The 21,961-nt window shown below is 40.4% G+C and overlaps 1 protein-coding gene across 2 annotated transcripts in view; it reads left to right on the forward strand.

The window, feature by feature from the left end:
* Positions 1–527: 527 nt before the first annotated feature.
* Positions 528–21,961, forward strand: part of met (MET proto-oncogene, receptor tyrosine kinase) — a 96,395-nt gene continuing 74,961 nt past the window's right edge. Inside the window, exons 1-3 of one of the 2 annotated variants that reach the window (XM_024261880.2) lie at positions 528–860; positions 1,100–1,148; positions 4,528–5,674. In XM_024261880.2, the coding sequence (XP_024117648.1) occupies positions 4,529–5,674 (1,146 nt within the window). In that variant the 5' untranslated portion in view covers positions 528–860; positions 1,100–1,148; position 4,528. The remainder of the gene's footprint in view (positions 861–1,099; positions 1,149–4,527; positions 5,675–21,961) is intronic. The other variant, XM_024261881.2, reaches the window with a different exon arrangement.

Consider the following 21,961-nt stretch of genomic DNA (forward strand, 5'->3'; position numbering starts at 1 on the left):
CGTCCTCCAGGAGAAGCAGAACAATGTTTACAATGTTAATGATCTGAACATTTTAGTTAGAACTTCTCCTTTAGAGAATCCATGTAACACTGGATGATATTAACAATCTCATTATTTCACTGATACATTTACAGGATGTGAACTGGATCAGATTAATATATATTCATAAATTGTTGTATATTATTCATGTATTTCTAAACAAATGTGTATAAATGTGTAAACTCAAAATTAAGAAAAAAAAATGAATCAATCCAGCTCTTAAATAGTTTCTGGAAATTATTATCTATACCCAGCCCTACATTTGCACTATTTCCTTTGTTCCTGACACAGTTTTTTTTTCTAATATTTATGTCTTCCCATGAGAAAAACGCCTCAGGAACAAGTTAAAAACACATTTTCACCAGAGTGGGTTTAAATATTTTTCTAGTCTAATGTGGTTCCTGTTAAACGGCTATATTAAACTATGATAGTCTTTGGAACTGTTACACTACAATAACAGCTGAACTCAATCGATGTGAGATGAGTACAGACCATCAGCTCGGACCCCTCTACCTGAATGGCGCCGGCAGAAAGAGGCGGGGCTTGACGCAGATGCAGCAGGAGCGCAGCTCCGCTGCCAGCACTCACTCACTCACAGACGGAGTTGAACCCGCGCTGCGCAGAACGTGACTGGCCGTTTGCTGCTGTCTAACAGAGAAAAATAACCGCGGAGAGAAACGTAAACAGAAGGAAGACTGGAGTGACCTTTGACAAAAACTTCAATAAACCCTGAGATTTTATTTTGAAATTCTTTTGAACTGTATTTGGGGGAGAAGACATCGGAGTATGAACTGAGGCACAGCGCTGTTGCTCTTTAACAGGTGAGTTCATCTTCATTCTCACACTTTCTTTCCAAACCCAGCGCGCTCCGTGCGTAAAAAGCGCATCTCCAGACCGTCTGCGTCACGGTTCTCGTTGAGAAGCCTTTTCTGTCGTACAGTAGTGCGCCGTTAACTTCCCATGTGGGCTTAGGTTGGTTTGTTTTGAGTCTCCGAGTTATGAGTCATTTTCCTTTTAAACCAAAAAAACATTTATCTCTTTCCTGTCTCCTTTTGTGTAGAAAACAAAACAGCTGGACAGCGGGACTGCGCGCGCGGGAGTGTGTGCAGGTGCGCAACATTTGAACCATCACACATAAAGCTGGTTGCGTCAAACCCTTACAGCCACTCAAACATGTTTAAACTCAAATACGAGCTCTGGACGCATCCCGGAGCGGGATTTCACAGCTTGCGCAGTTTGGCGTCTCTGGCAGTGCGCATGTCTGTGAATGGAGCTGACACATTTGAAACGCGTCAAAATGTGCAACTAAATGTTCCATCGATTGATGCCTCTGAGCATGAAGCTTAGCACAGGTTGGTGGAGATTTCTGTTTCCAAACCACATCCACCTCCTACAAATGCAGCGCTGCTTCTTCCCGCTCTCACTCCCCTTAAAAGCATCTCCCAGTGGATTAGTGTTTAGTCACTGGGGTTATTTATCATTGAATGGCCCCTTGCCTTCACCCCTCCCTCCTCCTCTGTTTTAATTGAGTTTATCTCTCCTCCCTGCGGAGCAGTGGTTGCTCTGCCCAGCAGAGCGGCTCGTCTCTTTCCTCTGATCCATTTGGGAACAGAGCAGCTGAGCACAGAGCCACTCAGCCATTTCTCACCGCGAGGCCATGTGGCCACATGTCAAAGTTACACTCCAACTCTGTTTGTGTTTGCTGATTGTAGTGGTGTGAGTGCGGCTGGCGGCTGCTCCCCCTGACACAGTTGTGTTCAGGGCCTTAAGAGAGTTTTTGAAAAATTCCCACTTCATGTGTTTGGAAACGTCCTCTGCACTTTTATTGTACCTTTTTGTGGGATCATTGTGTCAATGCTTAGTAAGCATTTCTGGAAGCGTTTGAGACTCATATTCAAAATAAAAGTCAACATTGGAAATGCTTTTTCATTTTCACAACATAACAGTTTTACTTGTATCTTAAATGAAATGAAAAAGAAATCCTCCCAATGGCTTTCACCACTCTTTCTATAACTTAATTAAAATGATTAAGATAATGACATTTTGCATTTTACTTTTTCAAAAGATTCTTCAGTAAATTTTTACCAAAATTCAATTAGAAATATCAAATTAAAAAAATTAAAATGCATAAACAGAAATGCTTTTCATTTTCACAACCGAACAGCATTACTTGTCTCTTCAGCTCGTTGATGACATTACTGCTTGTATTTTTGGTTTTCATAAACTTTGTAGTTTTGAAATATTGAGCAAATTATCCCCTGTAGGAAGTAAATGAGAAATTATTAACATTCTTCAAACACTTAGATCACTTTGAGACCATTGTTTACAGCAATTTAAAAATACTTTTGCATTGAGCTGCTAAATTACCATCATTCTAGCTAATTTGGTTAATTTAATATTTACTGTTTTTTAATGCTAATCTGGAATTGATCTAATATTTTAGCATCATACTCTCGTTTTTGACTATGTTATCTACTGAGGTTTTTTTAATGCTAGTTTGGAATTTAGCTAATATTTTAGCAACATGCTAACGTTTTGAGGCTAATTTGTTATCTACTGAGGTTTGTGAGGCTACTTTTAGGCATGTCTAATATTTTAGCTACAGGCTAACGATTTTGAGTGATTTGGAGTTGAGCTAGTATTTTAGCAATGTGTTAGCTTTTTAGGCTGATTTGGCATCTACTAAGGTTTTCTTTGTGGCCAATTTGTTGCATAGCTCATATTTAAACAACACGCTGCGGCATATTTTTTGCAAAATTGGCTTTTATTGAGGACTTTTAATCGAACTTACTACATTTTTTCCTGAAATTTAGGTCAACTTCAGCACTCTTTCATAGTTCTTTAACGAAATTTCAAGTCTTTTGGCAAATGTAGCATTTTTCAAATAGTTTTTGCTTTTCCAGCAAATCCCTTTAGAAATTAGAGTAAATTGTTTCAGCATTCTCAGCAAACCACTTCAGCATCTTCAGCGACCAGATTTAGCAAAAATCATTCACGCTAGCTTTATCGCAGGTAATGCAACTTTTCTACTTAAGTTTAATTTAGCCTATGTCATAGCTGAGGTGGAACATGTGTTGTTTGTAGTGTTGTAATGCTGAAGTGACATGCATCAGTTTTCACTTTCACATCACAACCACATTTTTTTTCACAAATGAAAATCATTCTTCAAACAGCACCCTCACCCTGTTGGGCAGTCATCCTCATTTCTGAGCTTAAACCACTCAAACAGCTTAATGCAGGGCTCAGCAACCTGAGGCTCCGGAGCCACATGCTCCTCTTTCATCCCTCTGTTGTGACTCTCTGGCTTTAAGAAACACACAAACAGTCTACGTATCGGAGGGTAATGGGTTTATATTTATGTTTAGATTTTGTAGGTACTTGTCAGATAACTGAGCAAAAGGACGGTAGATAGGTTATGGTTTATTATTAGAATAACCTTAAAGCATATTCTTATCTTCTGCCGCTTAAGTGTCTAGCTCAGGAATGGAACATTTTTTTAGTTGTGGGCCTCAAAGGGCTCAAATTTGACAGAAGGGCCGGGCCAGGAGCAGATTTGTGGCATGTTTTGGTAATTCACCAAGTAAAAAAAATAAATAAATAACACAGGATCTGGACAAAAACATGCATTTACTTTAAACTCTACATTTTGGATTTTTTATTTCAAAACTGTGATTTTGGTTCTCATTTTAGTACCATTTAACCAATGTGTTGATTGGGTTGTGTTCAAATGGCATTGGAATAATCTGAAAATTGAAAAACAATGAATCTTCAAACACTACATGAATGCAGAATAACTTTCTGTGCCTAATCAATAGTGAAATTATTTGTAGTGCGCCATCCATCGGGAGACATAGGAACAACACGAAAAATAAAACAATATGGGTAATCAAAATCGTTTATTCCACTTTGGCGGGCCAGATCAAATCTCTTAGCAGGCTGCATATGGTCCTTGGGCTGTAGAAACTGACAAAATGGCTTTTTTAACCTTAAAGAATCCTGCCTTAACCGAAACGCTTAATATACAGGATCGTGTAAATTTGTGTGCTATTGTGATTGTTCCTGTCACGTCACGAGGCATCATAGAGACTTATACGAAAATCCAATAGAAGTTTTTCCACCGTGCAGCACACAGCATTAAAGTCTAAGCATGTTTTTCCAAATTTGACGTCAGTTTTGATGGTAGACTCTCTGGAGAGTTAAATAAACGTATGACTCTAAATCAGAGGTGTCCAAAATCAGTCCTCCAGGGCCAGTGTCCTACATGTTTTCCAACCAACCTGCCAAACACACCAGGTCCAGGTAATCAGCAGCAGATAAGGCAGGGATTCTGGAAAACCAGCAGGAGGCCGGCCCTTGAGGACTAACTTTGGACACCCTGGTCTAAATGTATAGCCTTGTGGGCAATCTTGTCATAATCCAAACATGTTTTGACCTTAGGAGTTCTCTGGGCTTACTTGTAAAACTGTTTTTTGTGTTTTTCTGCAACAGGATGGATTCCCTTCTCTTCTCCGTGTTGCTGTGGGTCCTTTGCCCCAGTGTGAGAGGCTGGTGTGACCATGCATCTGAGCGGACAGATCTCAACCTTTCCGTCACTTATGACCTCCCAACTTTCACTGCGGACTTTCCGATCCAGAACATGGTGATCCTGGACGGGATCATCTACGTCGGTGCGGTTAACAGGATTTACGCTTTATCCCCCAACCTGACAAAGCTATCGGAGTACCACACGGGACCACTGTCGGCCAGCGAGACCTGCGGCCAGACACAGGCGAGAAGGGGCGGTAGTGAGAGGGTTGACAACCACAACATTGCTTTAGTGGTTGAGAAGATGTACGACCAAGGCTTGTACAGCTGTGGCTCTGAAGACAATGGAGTTTGCCGCCGGCATGTCCTGAATGAGGGCAATGGTCTGAAAACCGTCGATGAAGATGTTGAATGCTTTGCCAACAGGGGTTCTGGTCAGCCCAGTGACTCTGATGTGGTCGTAAGCCCTTCGGGGTCTCAGGTGCTCAACGTGGAGAGCAACATTATCAACTTTTTTGTTGGGAACTCTGAAATTCCAGGCAAAGATAACATGACCGGCATGACAACACATCCTCACACCTTCTCCATGCGGAAGATGAGGACAAGCCAAGATGGTTTCACTTTTGAGTCCAGCTCCTCATACATGGACCTGATCCCATCCCTAAGAGGAAACTATTACCTGCGCTACGTTTACTCATTCCACAGTGGACCCTTCGCCTACTTCCTCACCGTGCAGAAGGTGAGCTGGGACTCTCAGGCCTACCACACACGCATCGTCCGGATGTGCTCCTCAGACAAGTCCATCCGTCGCTACGTGGAGATGCCCCTCGAGTGCATCAGCACTAACAAGAGGCGCCGACGCTCTGCAGGCATGAAGGTCTTCAACATACTGCAGGCTGCTCATTTCACAAAGGTGGAAAAAGGCGAAGATGTGCTGTTTGCTGCTTTTGCCCAAGGAAAACCAAACTCTCCAGAGCCAACCCCCAACTCCGCCATCTGCATCATGACCATCAAACAAATCAACGAGCGGTTCCGGTGGTACATGCAGGAGTGCAGCACGGTGGAGCCGTATCACTTCACAGGATCGGACAGGAAGTCCTGCCACAACGTGGTAAGAGCTGGGACTGGGTGGTGTGGGGCGAACCTCTTGGACATTTGTATAATGGGCAGAAAAATGCAAATAAGAGAAACTGTAAAGAAAAACAACACCAGATAAGATGCAGCTTCTACTCTGCAGTGACTCCTTCCACATGACTGTTAGAAGTTAATTCTCCTGCAGGCGCTGAGCGCTAGTGTCATCATGATGTGGTTTTACGATGCACTTTCAGACACTTGAATTAGGTCACCATCAACCAGCTGTTGCGTACGCACGACTCTGTGTTTATCAGTTTGAGTTGTAGACTTTGGTTGAAGAGGTTGTGTCACAAACTGGGTGGTCTCAGGTTCAGACAGGCCTGATGTCTACTTTGTTCCTGTCTCAAGTGCCCTTGGGCAAGATGCTGAAGCCTGACCTGCTTCTGACTTTGTCCTCTGACCCCTGCGATTGTACATGAGCAAAAGCTGGTCACTAAACATCTGAGAGCCTGGTTAAGCACTATTGGGCACACTGGATTACAAGGTGGATCATCGAATAGTGGTCTGTTTTTGAACTCTTGTCATATATAAACCACACCGGAGACAAAAGTCCATCAGTCAGTCAAACTTTATTGACTGTGTTCACAGTAACTCGAGAACCTGTTTGTAAAACGCTACAGTTTCCATGTTTGAGGTGTTAGCCATGCCAGCATATTCACAATACCTGTAACTCCCAACCTTGTTTGCAGAACATTAAAAAACAGACTGATACCACTAAAACAAACTTACTGTGACTACACTAACTCCTAACCTTGTTAGTAACACGAAGGCTACGTCTGAATTCCTTCACTACTCACTATATAGTGTGTTCGCCATTTTGTAGTGCTGTGCGAATTTACAATTCCAAAACCAAGTGCCCTAGAATTTTCCCAAAAGTCTTAGCGAAAAACTAGTGTGCATCGATTCTCACTACATTCGTGAATGTAGACCACAATGCATTGCATTTGAGCAGTTTTTGCGAAAAAAAAAAGTTTTTAAATCAAATTTTCTAACAAATTATCCACATTTTGATCATCAAAACATAAGAGAGTCATAAATAGACGTGAAATGTCTGTATTGATTAGATTTTTTACTGTGTGAAATATATCTATGGTTTAGAAAAAAAAGTAGTTAGCATGGTGTCTGAATTGCTTTTAAAATTCAGGGCACTAGATCAGGGGTGTAAAACTTAATCGCAAAGGGGGCCAACATCCAAAACACACCTTGGGTCACAGGCCTACTCTCCATAAAAATATGTCAATATTATACAAGTTAGAAATAAGCGCAAGATAATATTGCGCCATTAATAACAATAAAATACAAAGGAATAGAATCACCCAGCGAGTTGGATCCGGCCCCTGGGCCTTGAGTTTGACACATGTGCATTATATAGTCCTGCACTATATAGCTTTTTAGTAGATAGGGATAGGGGTAAGAATTCGGACATAGCCGGAGAAAAAAAAAAAACACTGTCTGACATCGCTACACGTTAGCTGCATTAGAAGTGTTAGTCATGTTAGAAGTGTTAGCCATGTTAGCCCTATTAGCATATTCACTATACCTTTAACTCCCAACTTTGTTTGATTAAGGCTTTTAAGTGCATCTTTAAGTGTGGTAATAAATAATTATTTAATTATTACAAAATTGCAAAACAAAAAGGCAATGAATAGCAATTATAGAGATGATTTCCTGATTCTATTATTTTCACCTAAAGTTTAATGCATTAATAAATGTGCAACATTTGAATAGTCAAACTCTTGGCTTTTTAGCAAAAAGCTTAAAAGTCCAGAAGGAGCTGAAGATTTTAACCAGAATAGTTGAAAACATGCTCAAGATTTATCTGGTAGAAAACGTGCAGAAGAACCAGAGGAAAACCTCAGCAGCTTGAGTCGTTCTGAGCACACACATCAGCAGAGGCCGTCTGGTTGATGTTGGCTCACAACAGCATAAAAGGTTATTTAGTTGCAGTATTTTTGTGTTTCTGTTCATCATTCATCCTTCATACAAAATTAGAGATGAACTCACTGAGCTGCAGTCTTTAAGGTGAGGTTGTTTCTGTCCATATTTGGTGAACTTTTCGTTACTTGTTGCCTTTTTGAACAGTCCTCCAGGCTTCAGATGTTAGAAAGATGATTCTAAAAACAGGGAGGAGAAGCATGAAGGTTCTGTGGCCAAGTAGAACTTTGTTCTTCTTTGGCAAGAGTTCATCTGATCATATTTTTAGTAAATGGAAATTTAAATGATGAAAAGAAAATGAAAAGAAAAAAACACTAATAAGGCCTTTCACTTGAACACAAATTTGTTACTGACAAATCTTTCCTCGAACTGATTTTTACTTTTCCTCAAAAATGGTCCTTAGAAGGCTGACATTTAGCTCCTCTGTAATCATGGTTTCATTTTTAACCTGTGCTAAGAAGCCTTTGGCTTTTCAATGCAAGACAGATGTTTGTCAGAGTTGTTGCGCTTGGCCTCTGTCCTTCAATCCATTACCAGTGGCTCCATCTAAAGACCCATATCCCTAATGGCACCAAGTCAACTGACATCTCTGTCCATCAATATGCGCCCACAAAGCTGCATTGTGACGGCATCATTGCTTAACCTCAGCGCGTACGGTGCTTCTCTGGTCAGGCTTACAATAGCTGAGGTCTGTGATTAATGACACAGTGAATAGTTTGTCCAAGGGCATGCACACACAGGAGTCGTGGGGAAACACCCAACACACTCTGACAAAGACTCCCACTCTGTTACTTTTGACTTTCTTTTGGAGGAAATATGTCTTTGGTTCTTTGCAAGTCCAGTAATCTGAAACCTCATTTTTCAATGTATCATGTCTCCAGAAGTTATAGTTGTTTCCAATCAAAAACATATTGATTATAGATAATCTTACTAACTGCTCAGGCTGATAAAATCTAAGTTAGCATCTTTATAAATCTGAGACTATTCTTTATTAAGTCTTTGGTCTACACTACACACTTACTGTCACTAACTGACATGATTGACCTGCAGGTGATCTACTTCAGAAGTTTCAAACTGTATTGGACAAATCTGTTCAAATCCACGACTCAGTGTGTGTTTGGATAGCCATCAGTGATCTTAATACACAAAGAAAAGGTGTAGTTGTAGGCTCGGTGTGCTACGCTCACACTGGACTGGACTGTTACTACCTGGTTCTAGCGCCATTATTAGTTTCTCTTCCATGATAAATTTTCAAACGGTTGGTACTTCCATCCATACGTTACTATCAAATCAGAGTCCCTGATTGGCCCTAATTTGACGTGGTATAACTTTCAACGCGCGTTCAGTAGCAGTTCAGTTGGATGAACGTGAGAAGCTTGAAACGTCCATTTATGCGGGTTTGCACAGACTTTTCATTGAAAGTGATCGCTTGAACACACGTTTCCGAGGTTTATGTGAACGCAACTTGACATTCAGCCAACCAGCCTGGGATGGCATGGCTTTAGCAGCTGGTGGGGATCCTCCTGAGCAGCCAGTACAGACAGACATGTTTGTGAGGCCTCCTCCCTCCTTCTCCATCATGAGCGTCTTGAATCGCCTCAACAACACCAAATCTGTTTTAGTATCTTACTTTAATGCCTTCACTTTAGTATAGAGATCCCCATTTTCAGAGAACTACTTGACTTAGAAGAAACTACTTAGATAGAATGTTTGCAGGTTTTCCAAGAAGTAACGTTTAACGATTGACATCGTTTACGTTTTTGAATCGACTCAAAAATGTTGGCGTAACCATTTCTCTCCCAAAGAGTCTGAAAAAAAGGTGTTTTAAAGCTGTTTTACATGATAAGGCAATGTTTCATTTACCAAATGTTTGTATTCCACCTAACTTTATCATCAAATAAAGTAGTTTAAAAAAGGTAATCCCACTAAAAACTCAGAGTTTACTCCATCTTTCATAATCAATAGTGATTCACAAAAAGTTTTTGTCAAAGTAACATAATTTATGCTGAAGAAATAGTTTGAATAAGGAAAAAACAAACTTCTTTTGACTTTCAGGCAGGTATGATATAAATAGGTCACAGAGTCTCTAGCTACTGTGCTGAGGATCAAACCGCACAACTTGCTTCTGGTTATAAAAAAACATCCTGCAGCTCAGTATAATAAACGACTTAACAAGAGCCTCATATGTGAGAAAAACTGCACAAAGCTGAAGTTTCAAACATCAAAGGTCTGCCTGTGCATCCTGGTGGTGACAGGTTGCATCAAGCCACTGTTTTGGCCACTCTAAGAAAGTGTACTGTTCATTAAATTGAATTCCTTCCGCTTGACTCACTTGATTATGGGGTGGTTTCAGTTTTGCTGGAGGTACAGGAGCATCTCTGTGCCATATAATTAGCTGAAGAGTGCTTCTGTTCCCGTCACTTCATTGCACTCTGCATAACATTTTTGCAAAGAACATGTTGAAAAGTTGATTTTACTGCCGCTTTTGTATCAACTTCTGACTGAAACAGACAGTTTAGCTGTTTGCAGCTTTTAGGAAAAGATTTGGATCTTTTTGTGAATACAGTCAGGTTTTTCTATTATTCAGATCCTCTTGTCTGAAATAGTTGCACTGACAAAAAAAAATATTACCAACTTGAACTGTCATTCTAAAGTTGAGTTATCCAAACACTTAATAGATTTACGGCAGCTCCAGTGGCATATGGCAGATAGGCTGCTATCGTCGTGTTTGGGGGGCGATAAGTGCAGTTGTAAATTCATAAAGGTCATAAAGGTACAGAGGACGTTTTGTTTTGGTTGTGCTCTCTGCCAAACTGCACTTTTCAGACAGATAAGGATGTGGCTGAAAGCTCAGGGGATGAGCATATTTGGAGCTTTTAAGTGGTGCTTGTCAGTTCAGACGAGCCTTTTAAGTTCAGTTTTAGCCGTACGGTAAGATGGATGTTGGAATGATGAATGTCTCCTTTTTTCAGCTGCCTGTGACAGAGCAATTCTGCTGTTTCTTCTGTTCTGTCAGACTGCAGACTCCCCTCAGGATCTTCTACTGAAGGCTTAAAACTGAGGAAAAGACGCATTGTCCTCACTATGAAACAAATTTCTGAATTTAACAGTTACCTCACTTCTTAACTGCTTGAATATTTGTACTGAGTGAAGCAGATGTGAATGGAGAGGTTGTCCATTCAAAAAGAATACTGGTCTTCATGTCCAACATCAAGGAGGACCTGTGTGAAATCTTCGTCACATGTTGACCCGCACAGATGTGGCAGGTTTTTGGGTTGTCCAGGACCATAGAGAGATTTAGAGAGGAGTGAATCCATCTATATGGAGCGCAGGTGTGTCTTGCAGTCCCCTGGAGGCTCATGTGACCACCTTAAGGGACATTACAAAATGGGACGTACGTTTGTCATGCGTGTGATAAGTGTATTGTGAAGTATTTGTAAGAATAATTTAAGTTACACACACTCATGAAATACCGGTGAGATGAATCCCACATTCTAGTTGTTTGTAAAGTGCTCCTCACAAATGCTGCACACACGAGGTGAGAAAGTGATATGTAGAGCATAAGCAAAATGAAAATCACTGATATTGAGCTGCTGTTCATTTGACAGCGATGCGTTACCAGCAACAGTAACAGTAGAAGGTGCAGCTAATGCACTATTTACAGATTCATCTGTAGAAATAATAGATAATATTTAAAAATACCACAAGATCAACAATTTTCCAAGCTTTAATTTGAGAAATCTTTTGTGAAAATCACTTAAGAAACTAGATATATAGCATTACCTGCGATATTGCTTGTCTGAATGCTGTAAGCTGAATTTGGTCCCTGAAGATGCTAGTGCTGATAGCTGAAAACGCTGAAGCTGATAGCCAGCTAAAATATTAGCTAAATGCCAAATAAGCCAAAATAATTGAAAAAAAGCCTATGTTAGCAAAAACAGCTTGCATGTAGTGGAAAAAATAGCTTAACTTCAAAATAGCCTAAAAAATTGAAAAAATGTCAAAACTAGCTAAAACAGCTAGCATGTAGCTGAAGAATAGCTAAACTCTAAAATAGCCTAAAAAACTAAAAATGCCTAAGTTAGTAAAAAAAAAAAAAAAACAGCTCGCTTGTAACTGAAATATTAGCTAAACTTCAAAATAGTCTAAAGAAAACCTTAATAAATGTCAAAATAGTCCATAATGCTAACAGAATGCCGATATCACATCAGTAATCAGATCAATTATTTTCTAAGCTTTAACTCGAGTCATGTTTTGTGAAAATCACTTAAGAAAGGAGGAAGCTTGACTGATTTTTGTGGATGATGTCTGTCTGTCCTCCACTGTTGATGTGACTCATTGGAGAACAATAGCACCTGCACATCGCTGTGTAAAGGCAAATCCAGTGACATATATCAATGCCCACAGCATGTCCATAGACAAAATGTGCATGAACACTTTTATTTCACAAGCTCACCGAGTGGTTTATGACTTTAATATTTCCTGTGGACCCACCACAGCCTGTTCCCATCTGTGAGAGCTAAGCTGACTGAAGTCTGAGATCCATTCATGTCAGAAAAACTCAGAGGAGTGTCCTCAGTTATCGAGCGGCAGCTTCTCTTCTGACTAACCCGGTCTAACTAACCCCGCTTAACCCACTCCCACCTCCGCTTTGAAGAATGTTCATTTAGCACCAAGGTGATCCTAATGTCAAACTTTGCTTTCCTAATGAGAATTCCAGACTAATTACCCAGCACCCAACAACTATGTGAACCAAAAATCAACTTGAATTGACTGAAACTGCGGTAACGGTTGCCAAACCAAAGCTCTCCACCTCCTGGTAAAATATCTCATATGTAAAAACTCCTAAAACATTTTGCTGGGAGCTCTCACCCAACAGGGTCACTTTTAAAGCCTGAATGTAAAAGCCGCTTGAGGACTTCCCATTCGGCTATTCCCAGCCGTCCACCACGAGAACGTCAGGAGAAATACACAACAGCCACAATTGGGGTCAAAATTATCATCAGATTAGCATTGATTAGAGAAAGCCCACCAAAGGCTGATGGCTTTTAAATTGAATCTTTGGCCTGATTGATTAAGTCTGCTTGTAATATAATTGTATTGGGGAGATGGTTGTGACCAACAGATGCCTTAATTAGGCCGCTCATTTTAATGAACAAGTTTCAGACGCTGGTTTGTAAATAATGGTTTTCAGAAATGTCCCCCAGACACTTATTGATTTTTATTAGGTCACTTCAATGATTAGTAAATATAATAAATATCACTTTAATACAACATCAGAGATATTAGTCACTGAAGTCAATACAATTGGATTTTTGTTGTTAGTCAGTTATACAATTAAGTTTTTTTTAAAGAAAATGCTAACTGCTAACTTTAAGCTATCTTTTGTTTTTTACATTTATCTAGTATTTTATATCTGCACAACTTATTACTGTTGATAATATTTGTTAATATCATACAAAAATAAGGTTGCTTGGTACGAGGAATCTCAGGGTCTGTTCCATCGAAGGTTTGTGTTAGTAAAACCTGTGCAAACATTGACAGATCAAATGATCATAACCCGTTGGTTGAAGGCAGACAGGCAGTAGACCAGGTTTGGTGGTCATGGTGCAGAGGTAGAGTGGTCAACCTCTGATTAGAAGATTGTAGGTTCAGTTCCCACCATGCCTGCCCGTGTGTTGAACAGTCTTTGGGCCAGACTCTGAACCCCACATTGCTCCTGGTGGTTATAAGTTGGTGTTGGGCAGCACAGTGTGTGAATGTGTGCGTTGGTGACTATGACTCTAAAGCTCTTTGGGCCTTAAAGTCCCACTCTAGTCCTCTTTGATCTATTGTAGAAGCGTTCTACTGGTGTTTCCATTATCATTTTAGCCAAAATCAAAAGCCTGTGTGGTTTTCTAAGACAGATTTTCTGCAGAGAAGCAGGAGTTCATCAGAAATTCACCTCTGAGTTGTGGTGGGGACCAGTGGTGAAGTCTACGTGATACGCAGGTATACGCAGTATACCCACTAGAAACATTCTTGAAGTTCCTTATAACCACTAAAAATGCTCGATGATACGCATCAGTTTATTTTTTTTATGATAAATATTTAAAAATATATTAACCAGGGATACACAGAGCACCTCGTACTTTGGGTTCTACTAATGCCGACACTGTGGCACGGTAGATGAGGTGGTGACAGACTCAACAATAAGTACCTGTAGCATCTGTGTGTAGCGTCTGACATTTTCTCTGTTAAATGAAACGAAACGGAGAAAAAAGTAACCGGCGCGGTTACTGCAGAGTGAGGGTTGTCGGTCAAAGTCCAGACATGCTCTGAATGCTGTAATCACAGCGCTTAAATTCAAAATCCAATGACAGACTGAGATGCTGCGAGGAGACTTCTCACATCAGTGTTGGACTCCTGGAGCCGCAGGTGAGCAGCAGAGATCCACCCTGCAGCACGAGCTCCTTCCTGGAAGTCCTTATATATTTATTCTTGCACACTTTCTTCCTCTATTATTCACACTGAGCTGCACGTGATCTGTCAATGTTATCTTGCGCCATTGGCTAAAGTCAGTGGTTCGCACTATTAATGGTTTGCGCTGAGCAGAAAGGGGAGGAGCTACAACCCGCCACACCTGCGTGTGCACGAGGAAGAGACAGATACGGCGTATTAAGTCAAAAGTTAACTGTAATAAAAAAGCATATTAACATTATTCTTTTTACATTTCATCTACAGTTAATCAATAAAATCCTGTCTATGTGATAAACAGTCATAAATAAAAACTTTTTTTACATTAGTAATTCATTCTGTCCATAATTTCAGATTGTAGATGATAATGAATTAATTTAAGCAACAAAACTACCCGAAGAGTCGCCTAGAAGCTGAAAGAGATGATTCTTTTTATTGAGAAGAACCAAAGAGACATTTATCTCTGAAGAGCTGGAAATTCCATCTCTAGCCCCGCCCCTTCTGTCAGAAGGACTTTGCATTTGAGGAGATAGAAACTGGCAGAGGCACTAAACAGTTCTTTGTGTTTTCAAAAAAACTTAGTTTCAAATATAATAGATATTGGTGTAAAAGTTTTTTTCCATATCTCTTTTTGAGATGAGAAGGCGTTGGAAAGGTGTGTGAAGAGAAAGGGGAGGGGTGGAGCAAGGGGCGGAGCAAGGGGCGGAGCAAGGGGCAGTCAAGGGGCGGACTTCACACATTACAAAAAAGAGAAAAAAAATCAGTCATACTGTGACATTGTATCACCTAAATTTACAGGCATGTAAAATTCAGATTTTTTTGGTATTTTTTAAAGAAATGACCAAATAGAAATATTGAACACAAAAAAAATATTTAGTGGTTTAGTCGACACCTTTGGTGGGGAAGTTTATAGACATTTATCTCTGGCTGCCCATGTGTTGAAGTGTCCTTGGGCAAGACACCTAACCCCGAATTACCTCTGGTGGGAGGTTGGCGCCAGTGTTTGGCAGCGGAGCCACCACCAGTGTGTGAATGTGTGTGTGAATGTGTGTGTGAATGGGTGAATGGGTCTGTGACTGTGAAGCGCTTTGGGCCCTCGAAGGAGGGTAGAAAGCGCTATACAAGTACGCCATTTACCATTTACCTGCTACAGCTACAATAATGATATTTTTGTGTCCTCCCAATTCGCTACAATTTGAATAAATACTCAGAAACACAGTTTTAATCTTAATTTTCTCTATCATGAGAAAAAGACTCAAGAACTTTTTAAAAACAGAAAAACATATTTGTCTTTAAAGGAAGGTAGTAAAGCGTTATACAAGTACACGCCATTTACTATTTACCATATTCAATAAATACATTTAGTATGACAGTATGACAAATCCCACAAACAACAGTTAACCTGACAAGGATGAACAGAAAACCAGACACACATGCTGTGGACCCTTGACACAAATGAAAACAGTTCTGGTACTTAGACCTTACGTGACTGTGACGGGGGGGCAACTCAAAACAGAGCATGACCAACACCAGGAAATATCCTTTATAAGCAAACTGAAGTGCACAATCCTCACTATAATGCTAAATGGGCGAATTCTGTGGCCCGTTTTGCATGTTTGTCATTGATGAATTATGAGGGCATCTCTGGCAGAAAGAACCATGATGAAAGACGTGCCGTGTGATTTATCAAATGTTAAGTAGGATTATGGCCACTGTTATTATGGGCCTGCTTTTTGCACATCTGTAATGCAGCTGCAAACAGACAACTTCAGGCAAAAAGGGCTGCGGTCATTGTGTCAAGGAGGAGATGTTTATACGACCAAATTGGGGGGGGGGGGGGCACATCTTTTCACAAGAATGAGTGAGATAGGGCAATCTCATATCCATCTTCACAATGCTTGTGCCTCTGGTTAAGTCAAAGATTGAACTCTACAATACTTCAGCCTCGTGGCTCATGTCATGCAGTGCACAGCTCATGCTTATCAGATGTCAGACTGTCTTCAGGGGCTGCAGTCCGTTCCATTTGATCCAGCTCTACTCCATTCTTTTGTGTTCTCTATTCTGAATTCTTTTAATTTATCATTCATAATCCTCAGCACACACTAAATATTCAGTAATAAAATGCTATTTTTTATTGTCCAATCTGTTTAGTTCAGGGGTGTCAAACTCAATCACACAGGGGGCCAAAATCCAAAACACACCTTAAGTCATGGGCTGAACAGGATCAACATTTATTGAACACTCTAAAACTACATTTTTACAACTGTAACCTTTTACCATAATTATGAACTAGATATATAGCATTACCTGTGATAATGCTAGTGTGAATGCTGTAAGATGAATTTGGCTGTTGAAGATGCTAGTGCTGATAGCTGAAGATGCTGAAATTGATTGCTAAAAAGGCTGAAGCTGAAAATGCTGAAGCTAATAGCCAGCTAAAATATTAGCTAAATGCCAAATTAGCCTAGAAAAACTTAAAAAAAAAAGACTTAGGTTAGTCCTAACCTCTCCTCTGGGTCCATTTGGACAGGAAAAAGTTCTGCACAGCTGCATTTATGAAGAAAAGTGTATGTGCAAATGGTCATTTAGGTATTTTGAATGCATGAATGATTACTTATTTATCTAAAGTAGATGGATCAGCAAGAAAAGAAATGTAAACAGCAATGCATTAAAGTGAAAGTATGGCATTTCAACTACAGAAGGCTATTTGTTTATTAGCAGAATTATGATCTAAATGTCAAAGAACAGTTGAATGTGTGCAAACAAAGACTTTCAACTACAAACAGCTTTGAGGCAAAGGGAGCATTCTCGCATTTAGTTGATCTGCACCAGTTTGTTTCTACACAATCTGCTCCGTTTGGTAAGTGTAAGCTAAACTCTGGTGTGGACCAAACAGACTCTGGTCCAGAAGTATGATGGCTAGAGGACTCGTAGAACTATAAACCCAGTCTGTGGGACTATTCCACACGGACACAGAGAAGAACATGTGAGAAGACTCCTAGCCCGTGAAAATTGGAGTTTCCTCAATTCCTTTACCATGACCTTAGCAAATTGTTGGCCTTTAACTGAGTGTGCAGTGGATGCATTTGCATGCAGACAACAGAAAAAAAGTTTTTACATCATTACTTTAACTTGAAAATTCTACAGAGGAGCAAAAAAATAGTTTAATAGCTAGTATCACGTCATCTTTACTGTGTTTGATCATTCAGCCATGAGCTGTAGTTTTCCACCAACACAGTGGTCTACAGAACCAGACAATAGGAGACAATGCTATAAATTTGGCAGTCGCGACTCTTCATCACCGTGTTCTGCGGTGGAGGTCACGCACACATGCTCATACCTGCTCATAGCATCACTGAGATGGTATTTGTTTGCCTGAACATGAACTAGGTGTACAGAAATGCTAGGCCATTAGATGCAGCATCAACACCATCTTTGTCAACATTATTGATGGTTTCTACTGCTAATTTAGGAAACTTTTTATGACTTAAACCAAACAAACAAAAATGGATTAGAAGCACTAATAAAAAAAAGAAATTGGGCGTTTAGGAAAGGCAGACTCAACAGGGACTCAACACCAACCCCGTTGTCATCATTTTTCTCTTTGTAGATGCTTCAATTAGTACACATTGACACAGAAAAGAATATATAATAATCAGATACAAATGTAAACTTTTTTCTTTTGTTGTGGTGTCAGGGAGTGCTGAACTGTTGAATCCAGTCTTGTTTTTCCTCTCTGCTCAATTTAAAACACTATATAAATAGCTGGAATATCAGTCTTTGGAAATCTGTTGTTTTCATAGCAAGCCGTGGTAGACTGACGCCTCAAAGGACTTTACGACTCCAGAACAGACAGATACGAAGCAGGTGCTTACATGAAACGTGGCAGCTACAAAACAGAGAAAGAAACATCAGTAAGACATCAGCAATAAGGGTAATTAGAGTGGCACAAGACACTGCCATCTTTTTCCGAGCTCCCTGCTGCCAGAAATGGCACAGATCGTGTTCTGCGTGTCCGAGCTTGCTCTCGCCGTCTCTGAATTGGGCGCAGGGCCCTACGGCGATCAGGAATCAGCAAAAAAGGATGTAGGAACAATGATCCTGTCCAGTCCTGCCCCCTTGTTTTCTTCGTCTGCTTTCAATCAGAGGACAGAGTGAATGCTTTTGGAGAAAATGAGATTAGATCTGGAGATTTACAGTACACTTCATCTAATCAAACACTTGTCATTTTCTGATGTTCCAGCATGCACGCAGAGCAGAACAAAACATGAGGCTTTGATGATCACAGCAGCAGAAAATCTTCAGTCATTTTCTCTGTACAAAATGAACTAAAATGCTAACCAGATATTTAACCAGTAAACTTCAGCAATCCTGCTGGAGAGTCATCAACAGTCATGTGTTGGTATTTTAGAAGGATTGACCAAACAGGTAGCACTGCCAATACATGCCAACAGAGGCCTCTAGTGATGATGCTGGAAGATGGTCAGACACACTGATTGATTCATTTATTGATTGATTGATGTGTCCATCGGCTGTTTCTTTGATTGGTTGGTTGATTGATGTCCGCTGGTTGTTTGGTTGGTTGGTTAGTCGTTGGGTGAATTGTTTGGTTGGTTGATTGATGTGTCTGTTGGATGTTTGATTGATTAATGTGCCCGTCGATTCTTTGATTGGTTGATTGATTGATGTATTCATTAGTCGTTTGATTAGTTGGTTAGTTGCTTGGGATTCGACTGGTTTGGTTGTTGGTGTGTCAGTTGGTTATTTGATAGATTGATGTATTGATTAGTTGGTTAGTTGTTTGATTGATTAATTGATTGATTTGTCGGTTGGTTGTTTGATTAGTTGGTTAATTGTTGGGTGAGTTGGTTGGTTGGTGTGTCCATCGGTTGTTTGATTGATTGACGTGTCCGTCGTTTGTTTGATTAGTTGGTTGCTTGTTGGGTGAATTGGTTGGTTGGTCGGTTGGTGTGTCAGTTGATTGTTTGTTTGTTTGGTTAGTTGTTGTGTGAATTGGTTGGTCGATTGGTTGGTTGGCTGACTGACTGACTGATTGATATGTCAGTCTGTTGTTTGAATTGTTGGTGGGTTGGTTAGTTGTTTGGTTGATTGATGTGTCCTTTCGTTGTTTGATTGATTGATTGATTGATTGATTGATTGATTGATTGATTGATGTGCCCATTGATTACTTGATTAATTGGTTCTTGGGTGAATGGTTGGTTGGTTGGTTGATGTGTCTGTCCGTTGTTTGATTGGTTGGTTGGCTAGTTCTTGGTTGAATTGGTTGGTCGATTGGTTGGTTGGCTGACTGACTGACTGATTGATATGTCAGTCTGTTGTTTGAATTGTTGGTGGGTTGGTTAGTTGTTTGGTGGATTGATGTGTCCTTTTGTTGTTTGATTGATTGATTGATTGATGTGCCCATTGATTACTTGATTAATTGGTTCTTGGGTGAATGGTTGGTTGGTTGGTTGATGTGTCTGTCCGTTGTTTGATTGGTTGGTTGGCTAGTTGTTGGTTGAATTGGTTGGTCGGTTGGCTGACTGACTTATTGATGTGTCAGTCGGTTGTTTGATTTGTTGGTTAGTTGGTGGGTAAATTGGTTGGTTGATTGGTTAGTATGTCTATTAGTTGACTGACTAACTGAATCATTGACTGACTGAATCAGGCACTCTCTTGTTGGTTGGTTGGTTAGTTGGTGAGTGGGCGGGTGAGTTATTCATTTTTTTACCTGTTTAATTGGTTGGTAAGTTTGTTTGTTTTTTAGACACACAGGTCAATTGATCGGTTAGTCGACTGACTGACTAATATTACTTTCCTCCAATGAACCTTTGCAACAACTAAAGCCTCCAACAGTTTAGTTTCATCAAGCTACATAGTATATCATCACGATTAATGTATGACTTATAATGTGTTTAGTTTCAGTTTCTTAAAATGTATTTGCTATAAAACCCTGGTGTGAGTTCGGCTCTGCCAGTCAGGTGCTGCTGCAGTGGTTCTTGCCTCTCGGGCTGCATCACACGTGTGACTTTACAGGAGAAAACGTGGATGCAGGGATGCCTCGCTCCAGCTCTGGTCGAGTTCAGAGAGAGGAACATCTTGGTGAATCAATTCATGTGTGAAAACATTTCCTGGCTAGTTTCTACATGTTTTCACATTCACTCAATGATAATGTTTGGACGAAAGGCTGCAAAGTTAACAGTGCACGAAATGAGCTTCTTGTTCTGCAGTTAAGCTGTGAGGCTTTTGTGTGCACATCTTATCTGTGTTTTCTAGATAGAGGGCTGTAGTAAATGAGTGGCTGCAAGTTCACTGTTAGTACACAGAGAATGTCCACCCAGGATACACACGCCAGAATTTGATAGTTTTTTTTCTACATTTTTCATACTGTTTGAAATGAAGACATTTTGGATTTGAAGTGCAGTTCTTTATTTTTCTTTTTTTCAGAAACTCATAAAATGCTTTATATTTAGCTAAGACTGCAAAGAAACATTTCTAAACTTTGATAACTGACATTTCTGTGCTACATTTTCACTATCAAAGGCTCTTTTCCACTTAAAAAAGAGTGATTCTGTTTGGTGTAGATCTGGCTAGTTCAAAGAAGTTTAACATAAAAATGAGTTTTTGTTTTGACAGAGTTGTTTGTACCTTAAACAGGTACTAAGAAGTTTGTATTTTACTTTTGTTTTGTTTGGCTAACAGAGTCCTCATTTGCAGAAGTGATCTCCTGATCGCACTCTAAAAGAGATTTCACACCGAATGGGATCCAGGCGACAAATTTGCGTTCCTCGCCCCTCTTTTGCTGCGTGACAAATTTTCTGCTCATTGCCTGCCAATAAATGGGCTACTGAGCTTGATGCCGGCTGCATGTGGGAGGAGCTACCAGCTAATAGTTTTAGGGTGATCGACATAAAGAACGGTGTCTCCATGTTTGGGTTCATATGATTATTATTAAAAGATTTTCCCGGCACAGGGGATGTGTCTCAACGACAGCCACTTCCACAGAGCTGAGTTTGAAGGCTCACTGTCTCTTATTAATTGAGGGGGACCTTTTTAGTTTATTTTTTCTTTTTTGATAAGGCTCGAGTCGGCAGCTTCTGCACCCCGCAGCGGCTCTCTGTGTGCCGTCATTTCGAGCGAGTGAGCTCCGCCGCTGGAGCAAAAACCGGCGATCTGTATCCCGCCTTCACCCCAAAGTTGCCGTATGTAGCGGAGTCTGCAACCCTGAAGCTCCAACGGGTTAAGGAAATATATGGAAGTACCGGACAAGTAGGACTAGTATCCCAAAGCTGAGTTCCTGATTGGCAGATGGGATTCGGTGACCGGTCAAAGATATTTAAATTTTGGTTGCACCGCCCAATTCGCACCTCAATTCGAGCCTCATTGTTCAAATTGAGCTGCTGCCAGTCCTCCGAGCTGCGCCCGTTACTTAAATTGCACCAAGGGACTACAGATCGCCTCATGTAGCGTCTGTACCATTGACTTTATAACTGGCCGCCTCCACCGCGTAAATCACATTCGGTGTGAGTGCACCTTTATGCATAATTCTCATCATAATAAGAAAGTTCTGTATAAACTGAATCCATTTCATTTTTTTTCTTTTCCTTTGTTGATGTAACTCTGACAAATGTTCACTGTCCTGCTAACAGTGTGTTGTGGAGATCATGGTGGCAGACTGTTTTCATCCTGATTCAAATGAGATGCATCCGCTGAAGACCACGCTGTTCACAGATTCATCTCTGGTCTCTTAAATGCTTTTCTACCAGCATGGTCTAGCCAGCAGTGCCTGAAACCATTAATGATACACTTGTTTGGTGGCAAGAATGGAGGAGTTTTTCTCTGTTTGAGCAAATGAGTCAACCCCCCCCCCCCC

This window comes from Oryzias melastigma, linkage group LG6, assembly GCF_002922805.2.
Source record: "Oryzias melastigma strain HK-1 linkage group LG6, ASM292280v2, whole genome shotgun sequence".
NCBI lineage: Eukaryota > Metazoa > Chordata > Actinopteri > Beloniformes > Adrianichthyidae > Oryzias > Oryzias melastigma.